Here is a 23,916-nt window from a genome sequence, read left to right on the forward strand (position 1 = left end):
AGAAACCCCTGAAATTTTGCACGGCCATACCTCCTGCTGCTTGGCGACCTGTTCCCCCGAAACTTTCTCAACGTTAAAGCATTGCTGCAACTCAATGCTTCCTCTCTACCGCTTCAAATAAACCAAGATCATTGTTCAAAATCTATAGAATAACCATAACGTATATGCATTTTCTGAAAGTGCTCATTGCATTGTATGGGTTTAGAAGAAATATAAAATTTGATATAGAAAGATGATGAGTTCATATTGGAGTAATAATTATAATAATAAAACTATATTTTTAAATCTAGCATCACAAAAGAACCATATGGTATGGTAAGTGTCTACCATCATTTCCTTTAAGGAATGTTGTTAAATTTGTTCCTTAGTTTCAAAGGTAGGATTAAGGAAAAAAAGTGATACATTCACAAATTTCAACTACCACAATCACGGATGGTTAAAATCTTTTCATATCTTCAAACTGCTCCAATGCTCTTCCACCAAACTGATTAATAATAGTAATGTTTTAAAATATTATTAAAATAGTAAATCCCAACATTAGTAACTACAATATTATATTGAAAATATTTTAGTCTTTTAATTTTTCTCCAGATAATACATTTAGACCCAAAAATTAAATCAATAATAAATAAAAAGATTTTAAATTTATCTTTAAAAAAATTGATATAAAATATTTTAAAATTATTATATATTTATGAAGATATCAAATTTTTTAAATAAATATAAGTTTGAATTATGATAAAATATAAAAAAATATCTTGAGAGAAAATGATAAAGAATATGAATGTAAAAAAATAGAGATGTTTCACAATTTCATCCATCTTTTTATAATTAATTTTTCATTAGATTGATATATATAAAATTTAAAACATAAATATATTTTACTTCTCTTATGAGCAACTCAATAATTTATTGAATATCATTATACTTCACACAAAATATAATATATAACTAAGGCATAAAAATAATTTATCTTCTAACCCTACCATAAGGCAGGGACTCAAACTCTTCTAGAGCTCTCGTTTCATTTGTCAAAGGAGTAAGAGTGTCAAGCTTACTCAATTTCTCCCTCAGCTTAACTTCATTTTCTCAAGCCTATAAAATAGAAAAGGTTAGAGCAGAATAAACCATGTTATTAGAATATAAGTAAATAGACCCTTCACTTGGACTAGCAATATGGATATCCTCTATAGGTTTCTGTTCATAGGGCTTTAAGATCCATCACTCTCCCATACCAATTCCAAAACAGGGAGAGGAGACCCCCCATTGAGTGAAACAGCTATTCAGTCAGTCTATCTTTCAAGCTCGGAGGCTTTCATTAGAAGAATACAGAGGTAGTCAATTCAGACTTGAACTCTGGAGATATCTTCGAGGCAAATTGGGCTTCCACACAGGAGTAAAAGCTGAACAAGACATAGGAAAACAGAACGTAAAGTCTCTTACCTGATCAGCAACTGGAAAGGAGATATCTGAGAATTGCTTGCTCCCGAGTCCTGAGGCAGACTGATTTCCATTCCTACATCATCATTTTCCCTCTACAATCATTTTCCATCCATGTAGAGGGATCATCCTTTTGTGCTAGAACAGGAGAAACTTCTCACCACATGTAGCTGTGGATAATAAAACTATAGACCATTAACTTTTCCTCTGCCATTTCGTGTAGACTTCATCTTTTCCATCACACAGTTACATTTAGTAACATTTCTAGTGTCACTGACACAAATAGCACTTTCTTAGAGCTTCGAGCAATTACCCGATTCAAATTTGGTTACCTGTATAGATTTACCGACCCTGGTGTATTTTATTTGAAGGTGACTGTATTTTGCATATCAAGGATGCTTTCAGACGTTGAATAAAACTATTTTTCACATACAGATACATTTAGAGAATATCAGAGCTGTACCTTATTGGAAGCAATAACTAATCATGATATCCTGTTGTCTTTATATTTAGAAAACTCTAATCATACCAGTCCCCAATGTTTCTGGTGCATGTAAACGTAGAAGATGAAGTGTGAGCAGCCTGGCACCATTGGTCCACTCTAAAAGAGTGTACTCTACAATTATCATTTACATTCACGTTATCACTTCTCTGGTTCTAAAGACCAAACTCTCCGTTAAAATGCTTTATTATGTATCTTCTGTGTTCAACTAAACGTCATATACATTTTGCTATCACTATGCGGTGAATAAAACTTAAATCTATTTTTTTACTGCAGGAAATCACATTTACAATTTAGAAGAAAATGGAACAATCTCTGGAGATCACACCATAACACATTTGACTTGTGTTTTTTGAAGGCAGGTAAAACATGTTTGGACTCTGACAGCATAACCAGTCAACTATCAACATTTTAAATCTATAACAAGCATCAAATAAGAAACGAGGTTTCCAAATATTATATCAAAAGTAATGGTAAATGAGAAATGAGAAAAGTTTGTCTTGGAATCAAGATGTACAGTAAAATCTGCTTCAAGTCTCAAGATTTCAACCATTACAAGGTTTTAGAATACTTTACCAGTCAGTAGAAACCAAGATTTTCTAGAACACCAGATTATCATATAGACCTATAGACAAGGAAATTAGAAGTTGCTTACCTGCAAATTTACTATATCAACAGTTCCCTTAAATGGCCAAGAAGCTGAAGGCCGATTGCTTTCAATCACTAATGGAGCCTCACTAGGAATACAAGAATACTGCTGAATCCGTTCAATTGAAATTATTTTATTCTCCAGTTTACACAGACTCAAAATCCAGCGAGCTTGCCTTGCATTCAATGTGAGACCATACGTTACTGCAAGACCAGCCATACCTGCCACATATCAAACAGATGAGGCATATGAATTTTGATAAATAATAAAACTGCTTGCTTCAAGCAGACAATTAGAAAACCCATCAAAGGAAAAAACTACAAACACAAACTGCAAAGCAAGCAAGACGAGCAATATCATAAAAGGAACTGTTTATCACATGTTGAAGATAAGATATATTGAATGCAAAAAAGGAAATTATGGAAAGAAGAAAGTACTGCAATCCGGCGACGCCAGCTATACAGGCCGTATGCCCAATTGATTTCAATTACGAATTAAATTATTTGGCCTCTGTATGTCCTGAAGATACATTCTAGGGCTGTTGTTACCAGATTCATTCCTGCAACCCTCAAAGTTTGGTCCTTATCAAATCCTGTCCAAATTTGGCTGCAGAGCCCCAAATTCAGTCCATAGTCCATCAGATGGACCTGGGCTGAATTTGGGCAAATTTGCAACAGGTGTTGTTGCTCAAGGCGACTTTGGGCTCAAAGCAACACTTTGACTTTTTTAAAGTGTTTTTTTTGTTAATTTATTCTATTCGACCCTCCAACCCTAAAAAAACCCACTCGAAATGTCAAAAAGGATGTACCTTGCTATGTAGAAAGGTGTGTGCCCTTCTGAGACTCGATCAAAACCTCAGGTAATCTAGGGGACACCACACTAGTTGACGACCCTGATGTGTTATAGGCATTGAACCTGCACCTGCTGCCCATATTTCTATAGGGAACAAGCAATGTGGGAACAAGATGCCTAGACAAACAAGAATATAACACCTAAACAGACTAGATGCATACTCTTGTGGGAGATGTGTGGTTGTATGCTACCTCCTAACTATCCTATTTTGCAATATAAACTATTATACAATAGATGCACAATTGTAATTTATATAATTGTGACGGAAAAGGTCATTACAGAGACTAAAGAAATTGGCCTTCCATTTGTGGCACTTTATTTTCTAGCAGTTAGTAGTATCCTGGTCATGCATTGTGCTAACCATAGTAATAAGACCCAAAATCAACGAGTCTAAAGGTGGGGTACAGTGGCAACTTAAGTACCCAACAAATCTACCAGACTTGCCAAAAAACAAGCCAATTTTATTACTAAGATTTGGGTAGTTATAAAGTTTTGAATTTTCATATAGTTTTAAATGATTTTCTTAGGTGTTATTATATTTTCTTATGACATAATTATTTCTTATATTGTTTGTCTTTTTATCATCATCATCATTGTATCTCTAGACCAGTGTAACATGGGGACATATGGCTTGGGGACTCAGGGCCAGTAGGACATGTTTCCATTACAGAGAAAAAAGGGCTTTAATTGGAGACATTGGGGGGATGACAATAGGGTGTGTGATATATATACCATATACTATACATATATTATTTGAAATGCTAGTTATAAAAATATGTATAACACATCAGAAGTAAAATAGAAAAATTGCAAATGCCAAATACTAAATATTGTATTACTTGAACATTTAACTAATGAAATTGACTATTGAATCTCAATTACTAGTTACCATAGTAACACCGCCCTAATGGATGGGGGAACAGGGGTCAAATTTCTAGGATAGGAGAACAAAAGGGCCTTAATTGGGGATGGCAGAGGGACAATGGGGGGAGCAGCGGCTGGGGATTGGGGGGGTTGTATATACTATACATATGGTACTTAAAATGCTAGTTCTGAAAAGATGTATAGCAATTTAAGATATAAATATGTAAAAGAGTAAATACTTGAACATTGCATTGAATTGGAACATCGAACATTGAACATAAATAGTCAAATCAGCAAATGGTTAACACCGGGCGTCCCCCATCCTTGACGGAGGTGGTGGAATTTGGTGGCACCACTTGGGACGGGGAAACAAAGTCTCCAAGTCCCCAGTGCGTCCCTGTCCCTAGTGTGTAGGGCAAAAGGGGGGGACGCGTCCCCGTGTTACTATGCAGTAATTACCATAAGAAATTAGAAGAATAAATGATATTATCAAATCGGCTGATGGAAGATCTCTATTATACCAAAAATATCATAAAGATGATTAGAATGAGTACCTTATATCAAAATAAATACAAAATGTCAAAATGGGGTTTCGTCAAGGCAACTCCTCATCACTAGAACTTAGTAATGTGGATATAAAAACATCAACTTGTTTTGACACAATCTCCCCATCAATTACTTTCTTTTGATTTTTAATTTGAAAGTAGGGGCCTAGGGGCGACGACCTCTAGTGGGGTCAAAGGAGCAATGTTCCTTGCAGGCTCCCAGGGAATTGTGTGGCCTTTAGATTCTTCAATTTTGAAATATTTTTCTACCAATTGGAAATTTAAAAACAAATTTTAAAAAAAAAAATTAATTAATTTTTTCGCTGATGAGGGGCATGTAGACATACCTAGGATGATTAAGCATCCTCAATCATCCCCAGTCATCCCAAGGACATTGTCCCATCCCCTCATCCCAGTGACAAGCAAGGGGCAAAATGGAGGTGGTGGGGAATGCCCCATCCTGGTACTAGAAACTCAAGGGTTTAAGGGGGTCGGAATGTGGATGATAAAATGGAGGTGGGTGGGGGGGAGACAATGAGTTCCCTTGTCCGCATACCAAAAACTCATGGGTTACACATCCCCATGTTTCACTGATATAGACACAAATAATGCTTTCTTTTATTAACTTATATATTCATATGATTTCCTTTCTTTATTATGATAACTATCTTTGCATCAATTGATTTGATTTTTGAATTCATTTACTTCTTTCATTTGGTTTTACTTCTCTTACAAGTTAATTTGGATCATGGAGTGTGATCTGAAGTGTTGATGCAAAAGTTTTGAACAATATTGAATCCAAAAAGAGCATGCTCTCCTATTACAAATTGTGACAATTTCTAGAACATCATCAACATCAAGTTTTTTATAGTTTAGAGTTTGTGAAAATCTCTCATCACTGACATCAACTTTTTTATAGTTATACAAAATGGTGTGCGCCATGAATATTTTTGGGGTCTCAAAGGCATTAACCCAGTTCTTATGGCAAGGTCTACACCACTTGAGCTTGTCCTATATCACAATTCAGAGCATTTCAAGGGCACTATCCTTGGACCTCTTTGGTAGATCCAACCCCAACCCCTTCTCTACTTCTAAAAATCATTTTGGGTCATGTCGAATTGAAAACAAATTATTTTCTTCTTTCAAATTTTTCCAAGAAAATATCCCGAGTAACTGAAATAAGTTTATTGAAGAAAATGTATGCTTTTGGTTCATCATTTTGTAAGTAACGCTCCTACTGATATAGAAAAATTTGCGACTCTTTGAGATATAAGCACAAGACTCCACATAAAGCTTTTGATGTTGAGTTGACTGATACAAGCTCCTCTTTACCACAATTCATGACTCCATATTGTGATTTAGTTGTTGAGTTGATGTCTTCGACATCAAAATCCATGAATTTTACATAATTAAAACATGTGAATATATGTAGTTTCCAATGATGTCTAATTCAACTTAAGTCTACTTTAGTACTCATCTCATTGAAGCTGATATATTGAAGGGGCAAAGTAAAAGCTTTCAATTCTTTGAAAGTTGTGAAGTCTAAGCACCAAGTTTGAGTCAAATATCAACTTACCAAAATTGAATTGAGTCTTGTAACTATGATGCTAACAAGTTGCAAGTTAGTTGTTGATGTCATGGACATCCAAATCCATGGTTCTTGCATGAATAAAACATGTGAATATTAATGTATTTTGCAATGATGTCTAATTCAAGTTAAATCTACTATAAAACTCATTTGATTGAAGTTGATTTATTGAAGGGGTAAAGTAAAAGCTTTAAATCTTTAGAAACTCTCTATGAAGTCTAAGCGCCAAGCTTGAGTCAAAAATCAACTTGCCAAAATTGAATCAAGTCTTGTAACTATGATGCTAACAAGCTGCAAGTGATCAAACAACACCAAAAGATGTGTGGATATGGTGCACAATGTTTGTGAGCTTGTGCAAGATTTTGCATTGAATTCTAATCTGTGTCTTGTGTGTGCTAAAGCACAAGAATTTGTGTCACTGGATGCAAATGAAATCATTAAGGTCATGAAACATAATCCTTGGCATTGCACAAACACACATAATGCAGAGGATTGCACATGAACTAGAAAGTGGTTTTTGAGTTACTAAAAAAGCTTGCCTCCAAGTGCTAAACAACTTGCACATAAGCAGGGAATTGCATCTAAGCACACATGGTTCCTAGCCTTACAAACATGGTGCATGGTGTAAGGATCTATATGCAACTTTGTGCGCAATGGTATTGATATTTGGCAACACATATGACACAACAATTTGCAAATCACTCACATCTTCGTGAAAGAGGCATGGTTGTGCTTAAGAAAACTTGTGAAATCTACTGTGAAGACTCCACAACATGTTTGACATGTGGAATTTGTTGGGTGGATATTTTGCAACTAACAGTTTTGTTAAAATCTAGTCACAAAATAGGTAGACCAGCCACAGCATATGAGACCAAGTCTCTTCCACATTAAAGGGAAGGCTCCCCCTTCTCACCATTCCCTTCTCACCGTTCCTTGGATCAACTCAAGGTAACCACGAAGTTGCGAGATTCTTTAAGGGGTGTTACTAATATTCTTTACTCTTTACTTTCAAGAAAGAATCTACTTACCCACGGAGCGAGTAATAGACAAGATTAAATCTCTAAACTATACTTCTATCTAATAGCTAGAAATGATGATACCGATAAACCAACATCAACTCAAAGGCTAATTGAAAGAGTACTGGTTTGGCTCTAAGTCCTCTTTGTCTAATTTATAAGAAAAATCACTACCATTGGGGCACAAAGACTTCCAAAAGTAAATGATTTCTATTCTATAAGAAAAACCTCTACCATTGGGGCGCAAAGACTTACAGAAGTAGGGAAATTCCAACTAATTTTTGTGAATTTGAGATGGTAATACAAGCTACAATCAAAGCTTCTACTCTATGTATCACCACAATCGCTCCTAGTCAAAGCTTTGGCTCCGATTACTTCTTAACTCACTTTGTTCTATTATTGAACACACAATAATAACATGAATCAATAGGTACAAATTACAGTCAAAGCTTCTAATTTTCTCTATCACAATTGCTTTTGGTCAAAGCTTTGAATCCAAAAGCTTCTTTTCTTCACTTTTCTCCCAAGTTGGTACTACACAATCAAAGTTATGCTTGCACAAGTTTGGCAAAGCTTTCTTGCATACAACAAAAGATGATTTTTACAATGAGGGGGCACTCCTTTATATAGGAAAAGGAGTTAAGAAAAAAGGGGAGGAACTCAACCAACTTTGCCCTGATCAAACTAGGTGTGAGAAATTATTGGATTACATGTCATAAGGACATGAACTCGAAAAGTGGTTTTTGAGTTACTAAGAAAGCTTGCTTCCAAGTGCTAAACTTGCACATAAGCAAGGAATTGCATCTAAGCACACATGGTTCCTAGCCTTACAAACATGGTGCATGGTGTAAGGATCTATATGCAACTTTGTGCACAATGGTATTGATATTTGGCAACACATACGACACAACAATTTGCAAATCACTCACATCTTCATGAAAGAGGCCTGGTTGTGCTTAAGAAAACTTGTGAAATCTATTGTGAAGACTCCACGACATGTTTGACATGTGGACATGTACTCCAATTACATGTAATTACACGATTTCATGCAATACATCCTCTCCAATCTACAAACATGAAAAACACTTGAAGAAATGTTGAGGTTGTTGATTCTGAATGAATCAATCCTGTAGATTGTCAACAAAGACCTTGTACTTGATGCAAATCCAGATGATCAAAGGATCGGGAGTTCTTGTATTTTGTGCCACTGCATTCACCTCGATAATCATGGTGTTGCATCTTTCAATAGCATGCGACTCTCTTTAATGAATTGCCCGTTGTCATTTTAAACTTGATGTGATCAAGCTTTTTCTCGTTCGAGTTATCATGGATTCTCCTTTATAGATTAGCACATTCTAGAATCTCTGACAATTTTAAAACCTTCTCGATAGTGTCCAAATGTAAACTCAAAACAACTTTCCATCACCACCTTTAACTTTTTCTTTTTGAAGCAAAGTGCTTGGCGCATTCCCACACAAACTCAGGTTCTTGGACAACCATTGGGAAAATGGAGACCAAATTTATTATTTCTTCCAGAAGATCAAAGCATATCTTCTCAACGGGATGTCTCTGATCTTTGAAGAAATTCTGACATATCTTGAAGAGTATGCCGCAACATGAAGATGAAAGCATCTTCCAATAGGATTGGATCCATGAAAACGTTGGGATTTGAGTGACAATGACAAACCCATGAGGTATGAGTGTTCGAAGTATGGATTAGATACTTATGGAACACATATGATGGCTGGAAATTAACCAAAAAGCATTTGTATTTGGGTGAAAAGGGCCAAAATCAGAATCTTGAGGGTGGATTGCATGTGAGCAAAGATGGCCTTTTGTGGGTATGGCCAAGAATGCAAATTGAGATGCATATGGATGTGTGCAAATGACGACATTGGTGTTTAAAAGTGTGATCTTTTACCAAAATTGAGTTCTTTAGATGTAATTACATGTAAAGTGATTTACATGTAATAGTTGTTTTAAAGTGAACATGCAATTTAGGCTCGGAGGATGAAAATGCAAGTGGGAATGAAGGATGAGATTACATGTAAATGAGGATGGAGAATGAGATTACATATAAATGCATATGGAGAATGAGATGCAAAGAAGCTTGACATGTGATAACGCATATGGAGTGAAGTGATGCACTTGCATGAAAAGATGAAAAGTGTAATGAAGTGAAATGATCAAATGTTCTTGGGAAAGAACTTGCAACTTCTTCAAGTTAAGGAAAACAAAACAGCAAGCAAACCAACGAAATTAAACACAAAACGAACACGTACCTTTGGTCTTTGATTCAAACATGACAAAAAACAAGTTGCTCTCTTATGCAAATTCGAATTTGGAATATAGTGAAATTCCAAACACTCAAAAATGGAAGTTCTCATTTTATTTAAAGAAAAATTACACAATGCATGGCATATCTTTGGACAAATGTACAAGGATGAATGAAAATATGCAATGAAATAGCAAAGGATTGACAACTTCAACTTACTTGGTGATCAAGGAGCCAAAAATGGAAGATTGATAGGTTTGAAGAATATGTTTCTCCTCCAAATTAACTATATTGACTTCTTCAATACTTGCAAATGATGGACATTAATGAGCAATCAATGGGACGTTTTTGAATATGAATGCCAAAAACAGGCTCAATAACTTCCAAGTATGCAAACGTTTTTTTGCAAAAACCATTTTCTTAGACGTTTTTTTGTCAAAAACGTGGTCTCAAGCTGCCATAAAATATGTCATTTTTGGTATTGGAGGGCAAAAACATGATCATTAATAGCAAGAATATGGATTGAAACACCGAAGCAGCTCCTCCTTGGTAAAAAAACGTGATCTAAATACTCCAAATCTGGACATTTTTTACTAAAACATACCCTCAAAACACCATAAATTGTCATTTTTTTGCAAAGAAATTCAACATCTAATGCATGGGTATACATGAAGGTGCAAAAACAACCCTAGTCTCATTGATTTCAAGCCATACAATGGGCAGATCTGGAGATTTTTTGGCAAAAACGTTTTGCTATTGGAGAACAAAATCATGGTCTCAACTTGCAAAAACATATGAAGAATAGTCCAAATGCATTCTTGGGAAGGCATTACATGTTTTAAAATGCATGGAATTTGGTCACTTAGAAAATCGCACTCTTGGAGTGCCTTTGCATGTTCTAAAAAACATGTTTTATACATTTTTTTGGAATCAAGATGCAAATCTCACTCTTGGGAGTGTCGTTGCATGTTTTGAAATTGTCAAAATAATGCAAGTAGTCCAAAATAGCACTCTCCAAGGCTCTTTGTATATTTTAAAAACAATGCATTTTCATGTCTTGAAGCCTTTAGATGCAAATTGCACTCTTGGAGACCCAATGCATGTTTTAAGATACATGCATTTACATGTTTTAAGTATTTCAAAATGCCTCTCTAGTACAAAATCACATTCTCTAAAGGCATTTACATGTTTACATGTAAATGGGTTGACATTCATGTATTTGCACAACTTAAATCATCAATTAAGCACATATCTAATTGATTTTTGAGGAAATATCATTTAATTGGGTCAAAATAATATTTACACTATACAGTTTAATATATTATGTACAAATATCATTCAAAAAGTAATATTAACTTAGATGTTTTGAATTAAAACATGAAGTATCTCAAAAATAAATCAAACTATATAGTTAATAAAGTCACTTAAGAGAAAAATTTAATGAAGTAACTAAAAAAACATAACATGAAGTCAATTTATGTTATATTTTTCAAAAAGTGAATGTCAACATTAAAATATAACATTATATTTTAAATTATGCAATTGCATCTGGAGAGTCCACCTTTTGGGCACTAAAATAGTCATATCTTTTGATTGCCAAGCTTGATTAAGCCCTAAGATATACCGAATCGAAGGGAAGATCGAAAGCAAGAGATTGAACAAAACCAAAAGACCAACAACAAAACACACACTCAAAAATGTGAAAAAGGACATTAAAGGCTTCAAGCGCACGCTTATTGAAATGAAAAATGAAAAGGACTTGACAAAAGCCTTCAGTAAAAGGATTCATTATACCAATTGGGGTTGATTAATTAATCAATGTTAGCCACTTAAATAAAGAATCAACTCAAAGACACACAAAACTAAGTTGAAAAAGTTTTGCACAGTTACCTACATTTTGTGGTGAAAAAAAGCAGGACAACAGAATCATTGGTGGAATTTGATGATGATTAAAGGATTGTCGAGTAAACTTGGTTACAATTGAGATGCTCAAAGGTTATGTGTCTAGAATCAAATAGCATGTCACATACTAGCTCCTCATCAAAAAGTGACATTATCTAGACACATTTACCTCATTTGTTGCAAGATTTAATCCATCCTAATTGTAAGATTGTGTATGATGTGTAGTTCACATATTTAGGTATGCAATAGTAGCTTCAAAAATGAGGTTTTTCACACTACCAATGTTGACCCAAAATCCAAAAGCTTCCCTACACCCACATGTTCAATTGATAGGCACTTCGCTTCTATATCTAGTGAATGATGTTGTGAGGAGAAACAACTTAAAAACCATATTCACCTCTATCTTTTAGGAACCCTCTACATCTACATGCACAAACGATTCCTTCTATTTGTGGCACTTCGCATTTAAGTGGCTGTTGGATTAGTGCTTGTTGCACATTTAACTATCTTGGATGGCTTTTTCTTGTCTGGAGGTGTCTACTTTGGTGCTAGGGATTTGTCTTGTTCACTCTTAAACATTGACCCTAAAATAAAAGTTATGTAGCAATAAGTTTTGTTAGTTTTCTTGGATCATCGCAAATGTTTGCCTTTATGGTATGTCGTTTGCAAATGCAAATGATCTCTTCCATTTATATGGAGAATAAACCAAAAAGAGACATGTTCATTCATGGAACATGTCTATTCATTAATATAATGACAAATTAATTATAGTTATATATTCCACTAATCATTATATTAATTTCTCTAATATCATAATACTTTATATGAACATATATAAAAATTATATCTTATATATAATAATAAAAATTGTATATATATCTACATTGGTATTGTTTTATATTTTTATCCCACTAAAGCTACAAAACATCAACACTCCCTCTTAGCTAGGGAGGATAAACACATGTATTACCTCAATGTAATATCAAGTTAGCAAGCTTAAGGATATCTTTGATCCGAAGATATCCATCATTTAGATATCATCTCATAATATCGAGTAATGGCCTTCTGAATGTCAAGTCACATGACATTCACCAAGTACTTTGGGAAACAATATTAAGAGTAATGGCCTCTTGAATGTCACACCGCATGACATTCACCAAGTACTCTTTGAGTAATTGCCTCCTAAATGTAGAGTTGCAAGATGTTCACCAAGTACTGTGAGTGATGGCCTCTTGAACATCAAGTCACATGATATTCACCCAAGTACTCTATGTAAAGCACTCCTGAACATCAATTTGCATATCATTCACCAAGTTCTCAAAATATTCATACGGTATGTACACACACATTCTCAATAATGCCTCCATATGAACTTTCATGGTCTATTTAAGGAACTTAATCCACCATGCAATATTTAATCTATCATGATTTGTTTCAGCCATCATAAGATGTCATTCACAATAGATTATGTTATTGAAAGATCATCACCTTTCAACAACTCCTACAAATACAAGTGATAATCATTTGGAAGTAATCACTTCCTCATGATGTACACAAGGGTAGGCCCATCTAAATATCAATCTTTTGAGCTCCTTGCCTAATATTGCCTTGGACTCCCTCTAAATCTGATATCAATCTTCCATTTTCTGCAAGAACATTCCTAGAGAGAAAAGAAAGGATTGAGACAAATAGCTCTTATAGTACATATAGGAATACAACTAAGAGATTAATTACAAGAAGGAAAAAGTAGTTCTCAAGATATAATAATCAGAAAATACTAATCTCTTGTAGTCAATGGGTAATGCCCTTCAAACAATAGTTGATCCACTTTAGCATTACATAAATTAATGCTCCATCCTCCAAGCTCATAGATATATGATTAATTATATTCCTTATATATAGTTAAATAATCAGAATATCCAATACGAATTATATTATATGTGACCTGTACTCACCTCTTTCAATTGTCCTTTAGGTAGCATCCGTGTGACCTCCTTACATGGGATTACCACCTATGTCTGGATATAAGTCTTCCTTTATTTTATGGATCCTTCGTATTGCTGACAGTTGACTTTGATTGGTGTAGGTGCAATATCTTTCATCGCATATATGAGTAGAATGTGAAATCCACTACTTACTCCTATTTTCTTGGTCACTCCATCTTTAGTTAGGGTGTGAGTTGCAAGTACACATTGACCTCCACGTCCTTACGAGTCACATGGATTATATGTGTTCTCTCTTTTATAATCTCCCAAACATTATTCTTCCACGCAACTACTTATTGTACTCTTCTCTGAGTGTCCTCCTTAGCATTCTCATCAATCTCACGTCGTCTTAATTCATGGACTTTAGTGACTTTCCTTGTCTCAATGGTTTGGAGAAATTCCATTCACCTCCATCCATAGTCATCGATGAAGACGACATTCTCAGCAATAATAATAGTTAATATACCAACGCACTTGGAATGCAAAAATGTTATTGACTTGGCCGTTGTATTATCCACTACTTCTTTGTGTAGTTCACCAATGTTTATTTCCCTCGATTTTCACTCTGTGTCTCTTGTGGTGGAGCATTTATTTTGGAGGAATTTTGTCAAATGGTTTATGCACTAGGCAATTACATATGATGCTATTTAATGAAAGATTTGGCATGACTTCAGCAGATCTTTGCGATGTCTATAAGCTCTTCACCATATCAATTTTTTGTCTATAAATTGTGATCATTGAAATCCATTTCGTTCAGTTAATATCTCATGGAGGGGTTTTGCCAAACAATCTAAGTTGCGGTATCAAAGGTACCTACATATATCCATAAGCCTCATGTTATCCACATCTTCAACTATAATTTGTGATAGGCACGACAAATGCATGCAAAAGTTGTTGAAGTTTGCATGTTTCATCTTTTTTTCTACATTTGCAGCTGGCTCGGATACCATGTTAGTTTTTCTGGATCGTTGCAAATGTAACAACACTGCCTCTATGGTATGTGTTTTCCAAATGCAAATTATCTCTTCCATTTATATGGAGAATAAACCAATAAGAGACATGTCCCTTCATGGGACATGTCTATTCATTAATATAATGACGATTTAATTATAGTTATCTATTCCACTAATCATTATATTAATTTCTCTAATAAAATAATACTTTATATGAACATATATATAAATTATATCTCATATATAATAAAAATATATGTATATATATCCACATTAGTATTGTCCTATATGTTTGACTGGAGCTACAAAACATCAATAGGTTTCTCCCATTATCTTAACTTTGACCAGCTCTAGTTCTAATTGAATGAAAGGTCATAGGAGAATGTGATACTTCAAGATTCAATGTTCCTCTAAATCGAATGTTCCTAGCTTCACTTAGACATCACACAAGGCATCAATATAGGCGCAACTAGCAAAGTTATGTATTATGTTTAAATGTAGCAATCATCACTGACATCTTCAAAGGCTTCAAAGAATATGTTCACAAGTAGGCTTAAATTTTCCTTTTGTCTAGTATTCCTCCCAATTTACATGTATAACACCACTCCTTGATAGGTGAGAATATTTATAATGCATAATCTTGATCTCCTCCTCATTGAAAATTTCATTATTGAAGAAAAATGACCATAACTAACTAATTATCTACAATATCTATGTATGTTTTGTCCTAAAAAAGGAAACATCTAAATTCAATTAAAATTCATTACTGAGGGAATATGACCATAACTAACTAATTATCTACAATATCTATATGTATATTTTGTCATACAAAGGGAAACATCTAAATTCAATTGGAATGTAGAGGGACTTGACCACTAGAACTTTAAGCTAATGATTGTATAGATAAAACCACATAATTTACACAGTTTCAATCATCTGAAGTTATGATATTTGGTGCAAAGGCATCTTTGATGACCATTTTAAGTTGTTGAGTTGACAAACTTGAATTAAATCCAAGGATCCAAACTATGCATGTTGCTTAACATCATTTGCAAAATCAATCAATTTCTTCCTAATGGACAATACTTGGAAAATTGGATCATAGAGTTATCTAGAAATCTCCATCTTTACAATTTCCAAAGTTAAATGGAGTTGTTGAGGTATGAGTACCAATAGAAAGAGGAGTGTGCCATCCACATTAGGGCACGTAACTAAATTTATTAGGACCATCATAAAAATTGTGGGTATGGGTTCAAGACATCATTCATGCTATATAAAGGAGATTTGATAGGGAGGCTCTACCTCCAGGCTTTCTAAGCTTACTCTAAGTCACTTCTAGGACCCTTTAGGGCTAAATATCCAAGTCTCAACCCTACTAACTAGGAGGTTTGACCCACTTCTCGCCTCCTTACCTAGAGCTCCTCTATCAAATTGAAATGCAATCCCTTACATTTTGACTTCACTATGACAAACTTAAGCATCACTTGCTAGCCCTTCTGCATTCATCCTGCAAGAGTCTAGGGCTTTTGATTCAACCAATTCAAGCATGAAACACTCCATTTTGTTTGATCTCACAATCTTTCTCTTACAACCCTATTAATTAGGAGGTTTGACCCACTTCTCTCCTTACCTAGAGCTCCTCTATCAATTTGAAATGCAATTCCTTACACCTTGACTTCACTATGACAAACTTAAGCATCACTTGCTAGCACTTTCGCATTCATCTTGTAAGAGTCCAGGGCTTTAGATTCAACCAATTCAAGCAAGAAACACTCCATTTAACATTATCAGATTTCCACAATCCATTAGTAAATATCAATTTGTTTCATGATTCAATTGTGTGTGCTTTTAGCATCAATGTTTCCAATCACACTCTGTGATTCATCATCAAGAAGAGACAGTGCAAGAATAGTAATGGTCAGTATCTCTAGCATCAACGTTTCGGATCACACTCTGTGATCCATCATCAAGAAGAGAGAGTGCAAGAATAGAAATGGATCACACTGGATCACACTCCTTTCCATTACTACTCTTGCACTCGCTCTTCCTGATGATGGATCGCAAAGTGTGATCCAAAATGTTGACACTGAAAACACACACACAATTGAATCCAAAAATAAATTGATATTTACACTCCATTTCATTTGATCTCACAACCTCTCTTGGTGATCTCTTCATTTTGCTCTTTAGGTCTTCTAGCCCTTTTAGGTTTTCAACCTCTAGTTTGAAAACATGCCAAAGAACCCTCTAAACAAACTCCCAATTAGGATACCCTTTTGGATGTTCTTCAAGATTTTTTAGGTTTTTGAGGTCTTAGGTCTCTGAGTGACCATACAATACCCAAACCCTAAAATAAAATCACCATTTGGCTGGGATTTTTTCTATCATGTTTGGTGACACTAGCACAAAATGCCTTCCAACCCCACGTAATGCTTTTGACTTGGAGCTATTACTGGGTGAGGCCACAAACATGGGACCTCATCCCCATTTAACAAAGTTGAGGCTCAAAACACGTGAGCACATTGGATCAGCGAAGACACAACTCTACGATTGCAAGGATCTAGCAAGGAATTGAACATTGTGAGCACAACACCACTACCACTTAACCAACACACTAGTGGTAAATCCAATTTGCCTGACTTAGAATTATCACATTTCTGTAGGGTCTCAATAAGTTGTGTTGCTCAAGAAGCAAGGTAGTTAGTGCACTTTTCAAGGATGCAAGATATCAAGGTCTTGGTACCAAAAATATATTTTTATGAAAAGATATAAAGTTTACGTGGGAAAAGGCTAAGTTACCAGATTCGCTCATGGAAGCTCGATTTCTGAATTCGGTTCGCTCCAAAGTCAGATTCAGTTCGAATTCCCTCAAAATTCTGCCACAGTCAAGTAAATTCGCTCAAAATTCTCTCAAGACCTAGTAACAATTTTGGACGGATTTGGAATACTTTTGATTTGGACAATGAACCGAAAACAAATTTGGGGTGAGTTTGACTAAAAATGTCAATTTTATTGGACTTTTTCATAAAAAAAATTTGCCAACTTAGGTCTGTTCAACCCTCCAATCCTAAAAGAGACCACTAAAAATACCAAAAGAGTTGTTTTATATGTCATTTGTGCATTTGTGAATGAAAAGAAAAACTTCTTACCTCCATTTGTGTATGGACTTATTTTCTGTATATAAATAAACTTGTATGGACGAACCCAAAATGAATCTGAATCCAACCAAAAAAACTGGATTTCAAACCTGCATCCGTATTGGAATATGAACCAGCAACTTTGGGAGAAGGTGCATTGAACTTTGAAATGACATAGGACCCATATGAGGTTACAATGAAATAAGATAAAGGGCTCACTTAAGGGCCCGAATAATAAAGTGTTGATGTATTAAAGTGGAATAGGACTCTTAATTTGAGTGTTCATTTAAATTAATAAAGGCGTTATATTGGATAGAGGAATGGGATATACTAAAATAATTGCTACACCATGTAGAGTGCATTGTGCATGCAATGTAAACATCAACATGAACATAAATGAAAGATCTACATTCCACAAATTATGAGCTAAACTCTCATTTTTTGTTTCCTCTATATCTCTATACTATTAATATGCCTCTGAATTTATATAACAGTCCTTTTTTGTTTGCAAATTTTAAAAAAAATTGAAAATCCAAAATTTTCCTCTTTGGTCCCTTTTTTTTCTAGAACTCTTAACTTTGGTTTTGCTGTTTTTTCCCTAAATTATTTGTACTGCTATGCCTATCCCAACTCTAAGATATGCACATGAAATCAATGACCCAGAAAATAAAGCAAATCAATGGACAATGGTTAAAGAGAAAATGAAATTTTCTGGCAAGATGTAAAAGGATCAGTCAAAAATGCTTCTGCAATCCCATTTTAAGAAGGGATTTCAGGGCTCTCCAGTCTCCTAAGCTGTTCCTTTAAAGGTATAAAAAGAATTTTAATTCCTTGTTTATGGGATTTTCTGACAAAATTTTAAAAAAGGGGTATGTCAAGTCTATACACCTTAACTTACCAATCAATAAAGAAAAAGAGAAGTGTCGAATATATTGTTAAATGGTCATTCATTTATAATTTATAAAAATCCATGCATAAATACTTTAACTGTGAAATTGTTATCCATATTATGTGCTTAGTATGTTTTGCATTTCGAAAACGTGGTTAAATTTCTCATTACTTCTATCAATCTAGTATGTCTTGTTTTCTATCTAAATTGAACAGAACCTGAATATGAGACAGCCGAAACTCTTGTAGAAAGGACAGCCATTAAAACCTCCCAAGCATTAAAATCACAAGCATGATTTTTCACATCTAAAATGCTAGACCATATGAGATATCATGCATATATCCCTACAACAGAATCAACATCAGAAGAAGATGCCTTATAAATATAAATCCCAAAGAACCTAATAACATTATGGGTAAAAAAGCGCACTTACTGGGATCAATGGTACCAACAGGAAAGCTCACAAGGAGAGCCATTGAGAAAGCAAAGACACAAGTTGATAACAGTTCCATCCGTAAGCAAAGCCATTCAATGGCTGCAAAAGTATAAAAGAATGGACGAGCATAGCAGTCGTATAAATATAAATTTCTTTCCATAAATCTTTGTTCCTGGCCAAAACTTCTGATGGTTGCTGCTCCAGCAATTGATTCCCCAAAGTGATGAATAATGGGAGCCTTCTGTATGCCTACCATTCGAACTAGTTCTCTTGAGGATGCCATGTAGTATTTCTGCAAGATCAAGAAACAGAATTACCTTCTAAATATAATAAATGTGAGAAGCGCTAAAGAGAAGTCCAATGATAATATTTTGTGCTGTCAATCTATAAATGTCATGCAGATATTCTAGAAAAAAGAAACTAATGTCTGGATCAACTGCCATCAAGAAGACAAAAAGCCAGCAATGAGTTACAATTGTGCTATTAAAAAGCATGAAATGTCCACAGACTACAGCACAATTTTCTGACAGCAATTGTTTGCTCCATAATTGGTATTTGGGCGATCTCTGAACCAATGGTAACCTATTCTTCCAAAAGTTTCGTTGTAAATATCAAAGATTGATTTGAAAGATGGTCCTTGCAAGAGGAAGGGAGTATATCTGAACTAATTTGTCATAGTTTAACAAAACTGGCTAAAGCCTAAAAATCAAATGTTGCACTAAAAAATATCCAACTACTACAATTTCACATACAATAAAGCATGTGCCATGTACGCAACTCTTTTCCTAGCAAGGAATCTTCCATCAAGAAACAACAAGAATCATGCAAGTTATATTCATATCTTGATAAATAACTTCTACCGCACATATTACCATACGATATAGAAGGAATTCATATACAACCTGTTCATAGTTATTAGAATAACCAACAGTTATTAAATATTGTCATAAAGGTTAGAGTGGAGTAAAAAGGAGTAGTTCTGTAAGAGTCAAATACTAAGAGACCTGTTGATTCTGTTTCATAGCTCTCAATCTCATTCAATTAAGATCTTGTATACTCTGATGATCTTAATCAGATTAACTCAATGAGAAAAAAACAGAAAAATGAAAAAGTTGCAAGTCATATTAGCTTTCCTAGAGTTCCAAAGAATATTAAGGCAGGCACAAGATTCACAAGCATATAATGTGTTACAGGAAGTTGCAATGAATCTTGTCACAAGGGAATTACAAACATCCACTTTCCTGCATGGAACAGGAACAAACTATTGCTTTAAAGCATTATAAAAAAAGAGTTTTAAGAGGTCAAACTGCAAAGACAGATTTGGGAAAGTGCAGTGTCCATCCCAAACACAAGTTGGTATCTTTTTTCTCAGTTCAGATAATAGAAAATTGTTATCTTGAACATGTAACAAAATACTTCAGCAACAGAAAATACTCAATCTATTTTTCTAATTTTTCAGATTCAGTCTTCACAAGATTATTTTAAAAAAGACTTGTTTCAGAAACACATTTATACTATATAATGTCAATAATTAGTCCTCAAGTAAATTTAAGAAAACACCAAATGTTGGTCAAAATGGAGCCATACTTGAACACGCATTAAACCTACAAAAGTTATGTAAAAGAACATAAATTCATTAAGTGAAATAAATACTATTCTGATTCAAATAAAAATATCATTACTATCCACTATAAGTGTGTCATTTATAACATAAGGTGCTCATATAAACAAATTTATTTGTCATAGTGAAAAGCATATTATTCTCATATGTACAACTATTGGGATAATAAGCAGTGGAGTATGATACTTATAATTTGTCCTATCACAAATATATAAAGATCAGCACGATGAATACATTGTATTTTACCATGAAATGTAAAGGATTGTCAAAAAATTAAGAAGTGAGCACAATAACTACATTGGAAATGTGAACGATTGTCAAAAAGTTTGTGTTGACTATTTAGTTCATATGTGTTGGACATATTGGATATAAAAGTTAGAGATGACAGAGATTTATGGTTCCCAATAGAAATTTGGGCCATTTAGGTTGCATATAAATTGTATTTTTAATTAACGAGTGATATTCTACAAAAGTGATCAACTACTGGGAAACCATCATATGTGCTAATGTGGCAATTTGTATAATAAGCCACACCTCCAAACCTTAGTTGCAGATAGAGAAGGGGTAAACTCAAAATTCTTAAAAAAGAGGTCTAGCAATAATCCATGAAACTACTACATGCTCACAAAGTTAGCCCTAACAATTATTCGTTCCTCTCCCCCATATTTTTTCAAAATTACCCTATAATACATACTAAGAGACCAACTAGCCCTTGATCTAAGATTATGTGTGACAATTTATCATGTGGTCTTCAAGGGGCTTTTTCCCAACATCATTATAGATTGCTTTGAGTAATCAAATTACATCAATAAACATTATCATTCTTGAGATGGAGAATAGTTTTGGATGTGACTTATTCAATTCTAGGGGCATGTCACTTCAGACTTATTTTACGCTGTAACATTTATAAACATCTCTACTCTTACAAGCACATTGATGATGGATGTCACATAATCTAGAGACACAGGCACATTCAATATTGCCCTAGTATTTTAATACTTGATGCTAGTATGTGTAACCTATCTAAAATCAACAAACTAAGAAATTCAAGAACATATGATATAGAGCTTGTCATTTAACCATGTGTGTTGATAAAGCTAAGCATTCACACATGTCCTTAACGCCACATATAGACATTCTATACTCTATTAGAGGGCTGTTACGAACATCCTCTGCTTACATCTTTATGTAGCAGGACTTCTTTTTCTATAAAGGTATTGTTTGTGTTTACCAATGTGTGTTACGTATTAAATTTTAGTTGGTTTTGTTTTAATCCTGAACAACATCACATTTGCACAATAAAACCAACAATGCAAGGTCTAAATTTCAATTGCGTGACAAAAGTTTTCATAGATTTCCTATGATAGATAATTCAAAGAACATTCTAGGTTGCAATTAAAGGGAAAAATAAGAAGAAATTGGCAGGGAGTTCTCATCTATTGGAAATCCATGCAGAAGAACCTGCTTAAGGTCAAGATCACAATATATTTAACAGATCAGAATATACCAAGATTCATTTACTTCTTCAAGGTGTTATACATGGACAACTTGACTTATCCTGACAAAGCACCTTAGATTATTAGTTGTATAAGTTTATTTTCTTAGTCTTGGCAAGTTTCATATCTAATAACATCATACAGATAAAAGTTGACAAGTCAAAAGAGAAAATGCACAGTTTTATGGCAATTTGTTTTAGTGAATATTCCATTTTAACCAGCATTTTTCTCACAGACATTTTAACCCGCGTCTTCCTCCTATAAAAAGTTAAAAAACACAGGAGTTAAACGTATGAAGGCGTGCAGAGCAAAAAAATTTGAGTTGTCAGCAGCTCAGAGAGTTTGCAAACTTTGGTATAGAATATTAACATCCAGAAATGATGAATAATATCCCCTTTATTTGGTCCAATTTCAACATCCTTGGAAACTCTGACTTTCATATAGTGCCAGCTTTATTGAAAAAATATGTTCTGACAAGTGACAGAGAGAGCCAAGATGAGTATACTAATGCTTTTTGTGTGTGGATGCAATATTTTACTTTTAGGAGCATTTAGTTGTCGGCAATTTTGTACTCGCAAAATTGGGGCAACACTATGGAAAATTTCATAGTCTAAACTCTCTAAGGCATTTTCTTAGTTGTTTGGTTTAATCTTGGTTTTGCGTTCATCCTAGGTTTGTTGTATTTTCAGTTCTGCTTGTTTCGAGTTATCTTGGGCCTAAAATGGAGCGGTATTTCAAGAGATTCTAAGGAACTAAGTACACTGCAGGTGGGCTTTTTAAGCCTGACTGCAATTTTTCATTTCTTGTTTAAAACTTGTAAAATTAGGCCTTTGGTCAGTCATTACATAACATCTGTTAAATTTAGAACAGTGATATCATACTGGTCTGAGAGTGCAGACCGCGCCTTAATCTTCTCGCCTTGCATACCATTTAAAGCATTATATACTTTACACTTGGCAAAAGGATGGGCGGCAATCCTTGGGAAATATTCATGTTTAGCACTAACTATAACTAAACAGTTCTGTTAGTTAATATTTGTATTATCTCCATTGTGGATGCCGATTTCTGTAAGTGTAGTGTGGGCCCTTTGGTCATGGTATAATAGGTGGGTGTTATTGAAGTTTAAGCACACAATACATAGATGTCTGCTACTTAAAACAATACTGCCCTATACAAATTTATTGCAGAGACGATTAAATTCACAACAGCATTCAATATTTTGATAACTCCTACATTTAGAAGATGAAGAAGATCATCTACAGCAAGCTAAGGGTATTAAGAAAAGTCTGATTTTACGACAGAATTTGTAGAAACTTTACACGGCATTAGAGCTCTGGTAGTCGAACCTAAGCTCTGCAAATTGAATAATCAGACTTGATATATATCTAGCATCATTCTCCTATCTTCAATGGCATACACAACCAAACCCCAGGACAAGTTTGATGGAAAGAACACTTTGATGCCTGGAAATTTAGAATCATGATGATTCTTGAAGAAAATGAAGTAGAACAATTTGTTGATTCAGAATCAAGACAACCTACTATTGAACCTCATAAATCTATCTAGAGTAAAGGAAATAGAAAATCCATTCAGATCATATTAGATGGAGTGAAAAATGATATAGTACCCATGCTAACAAAACATCAAACAACATTTAATATGGATTACTAAATGCATATGAGGTTAACAATGCAACTAGAGTTCTCGCACTAAAAAGGCAACTAAACTACATACAAATAAAGAAGGAAGAATTGATGAATTCTTAC

General features: G+C 34.3%; 1 protein-coding gene across 2 annotated transcripts in view; it reads right to left on the reverse strand.

Moving 5' to 3' along the window:
- Positions 1-23,916, reverse strand: part of ABCC5 (multidrug resistance-associated protein 5) — a 59,616-nt gene that overhangs the window by 6,833 nt on the left and 28,867 nt on the right. The window contains exons 6-7 of one of the 2 annotated variants that reach the window (XM_089814275.1): positions 19,031-19,325; positions 2,598-2,812 (exon numbers count right to left, since the gene is read on the reverse strand). In XM_089814275.1, coding sequence (XP_089670401.1) covers positions 2,598-2,812; positions 19,031-19,325 — 510 coding nt within the window. Of the gene's footprint in view, positions 1-2,597; positions 2,813-17,370; positions 17,448-17,720; positions 19,326-23,916 lie in introns of those variants that run through there. The other variant, XR_016360035.1, reaches the window with a different exon arrangement.

The sequence above is a fragment of the Cupressus sempervirens genome, chromosome 2, assembly GCF_028749045.1.
Source record: "Cupressus sempervirens isolate cs-2001-9-10 chromosome 2, ASM2874904v1, whole genome shotgun sequence".
Lineage (NCBI taxonomy): Eukaryota > Viridiplantae > Streptophyta > Pinopsida > Cupressales > Cupressaceae > Cupressus > Cupressus sempervirens.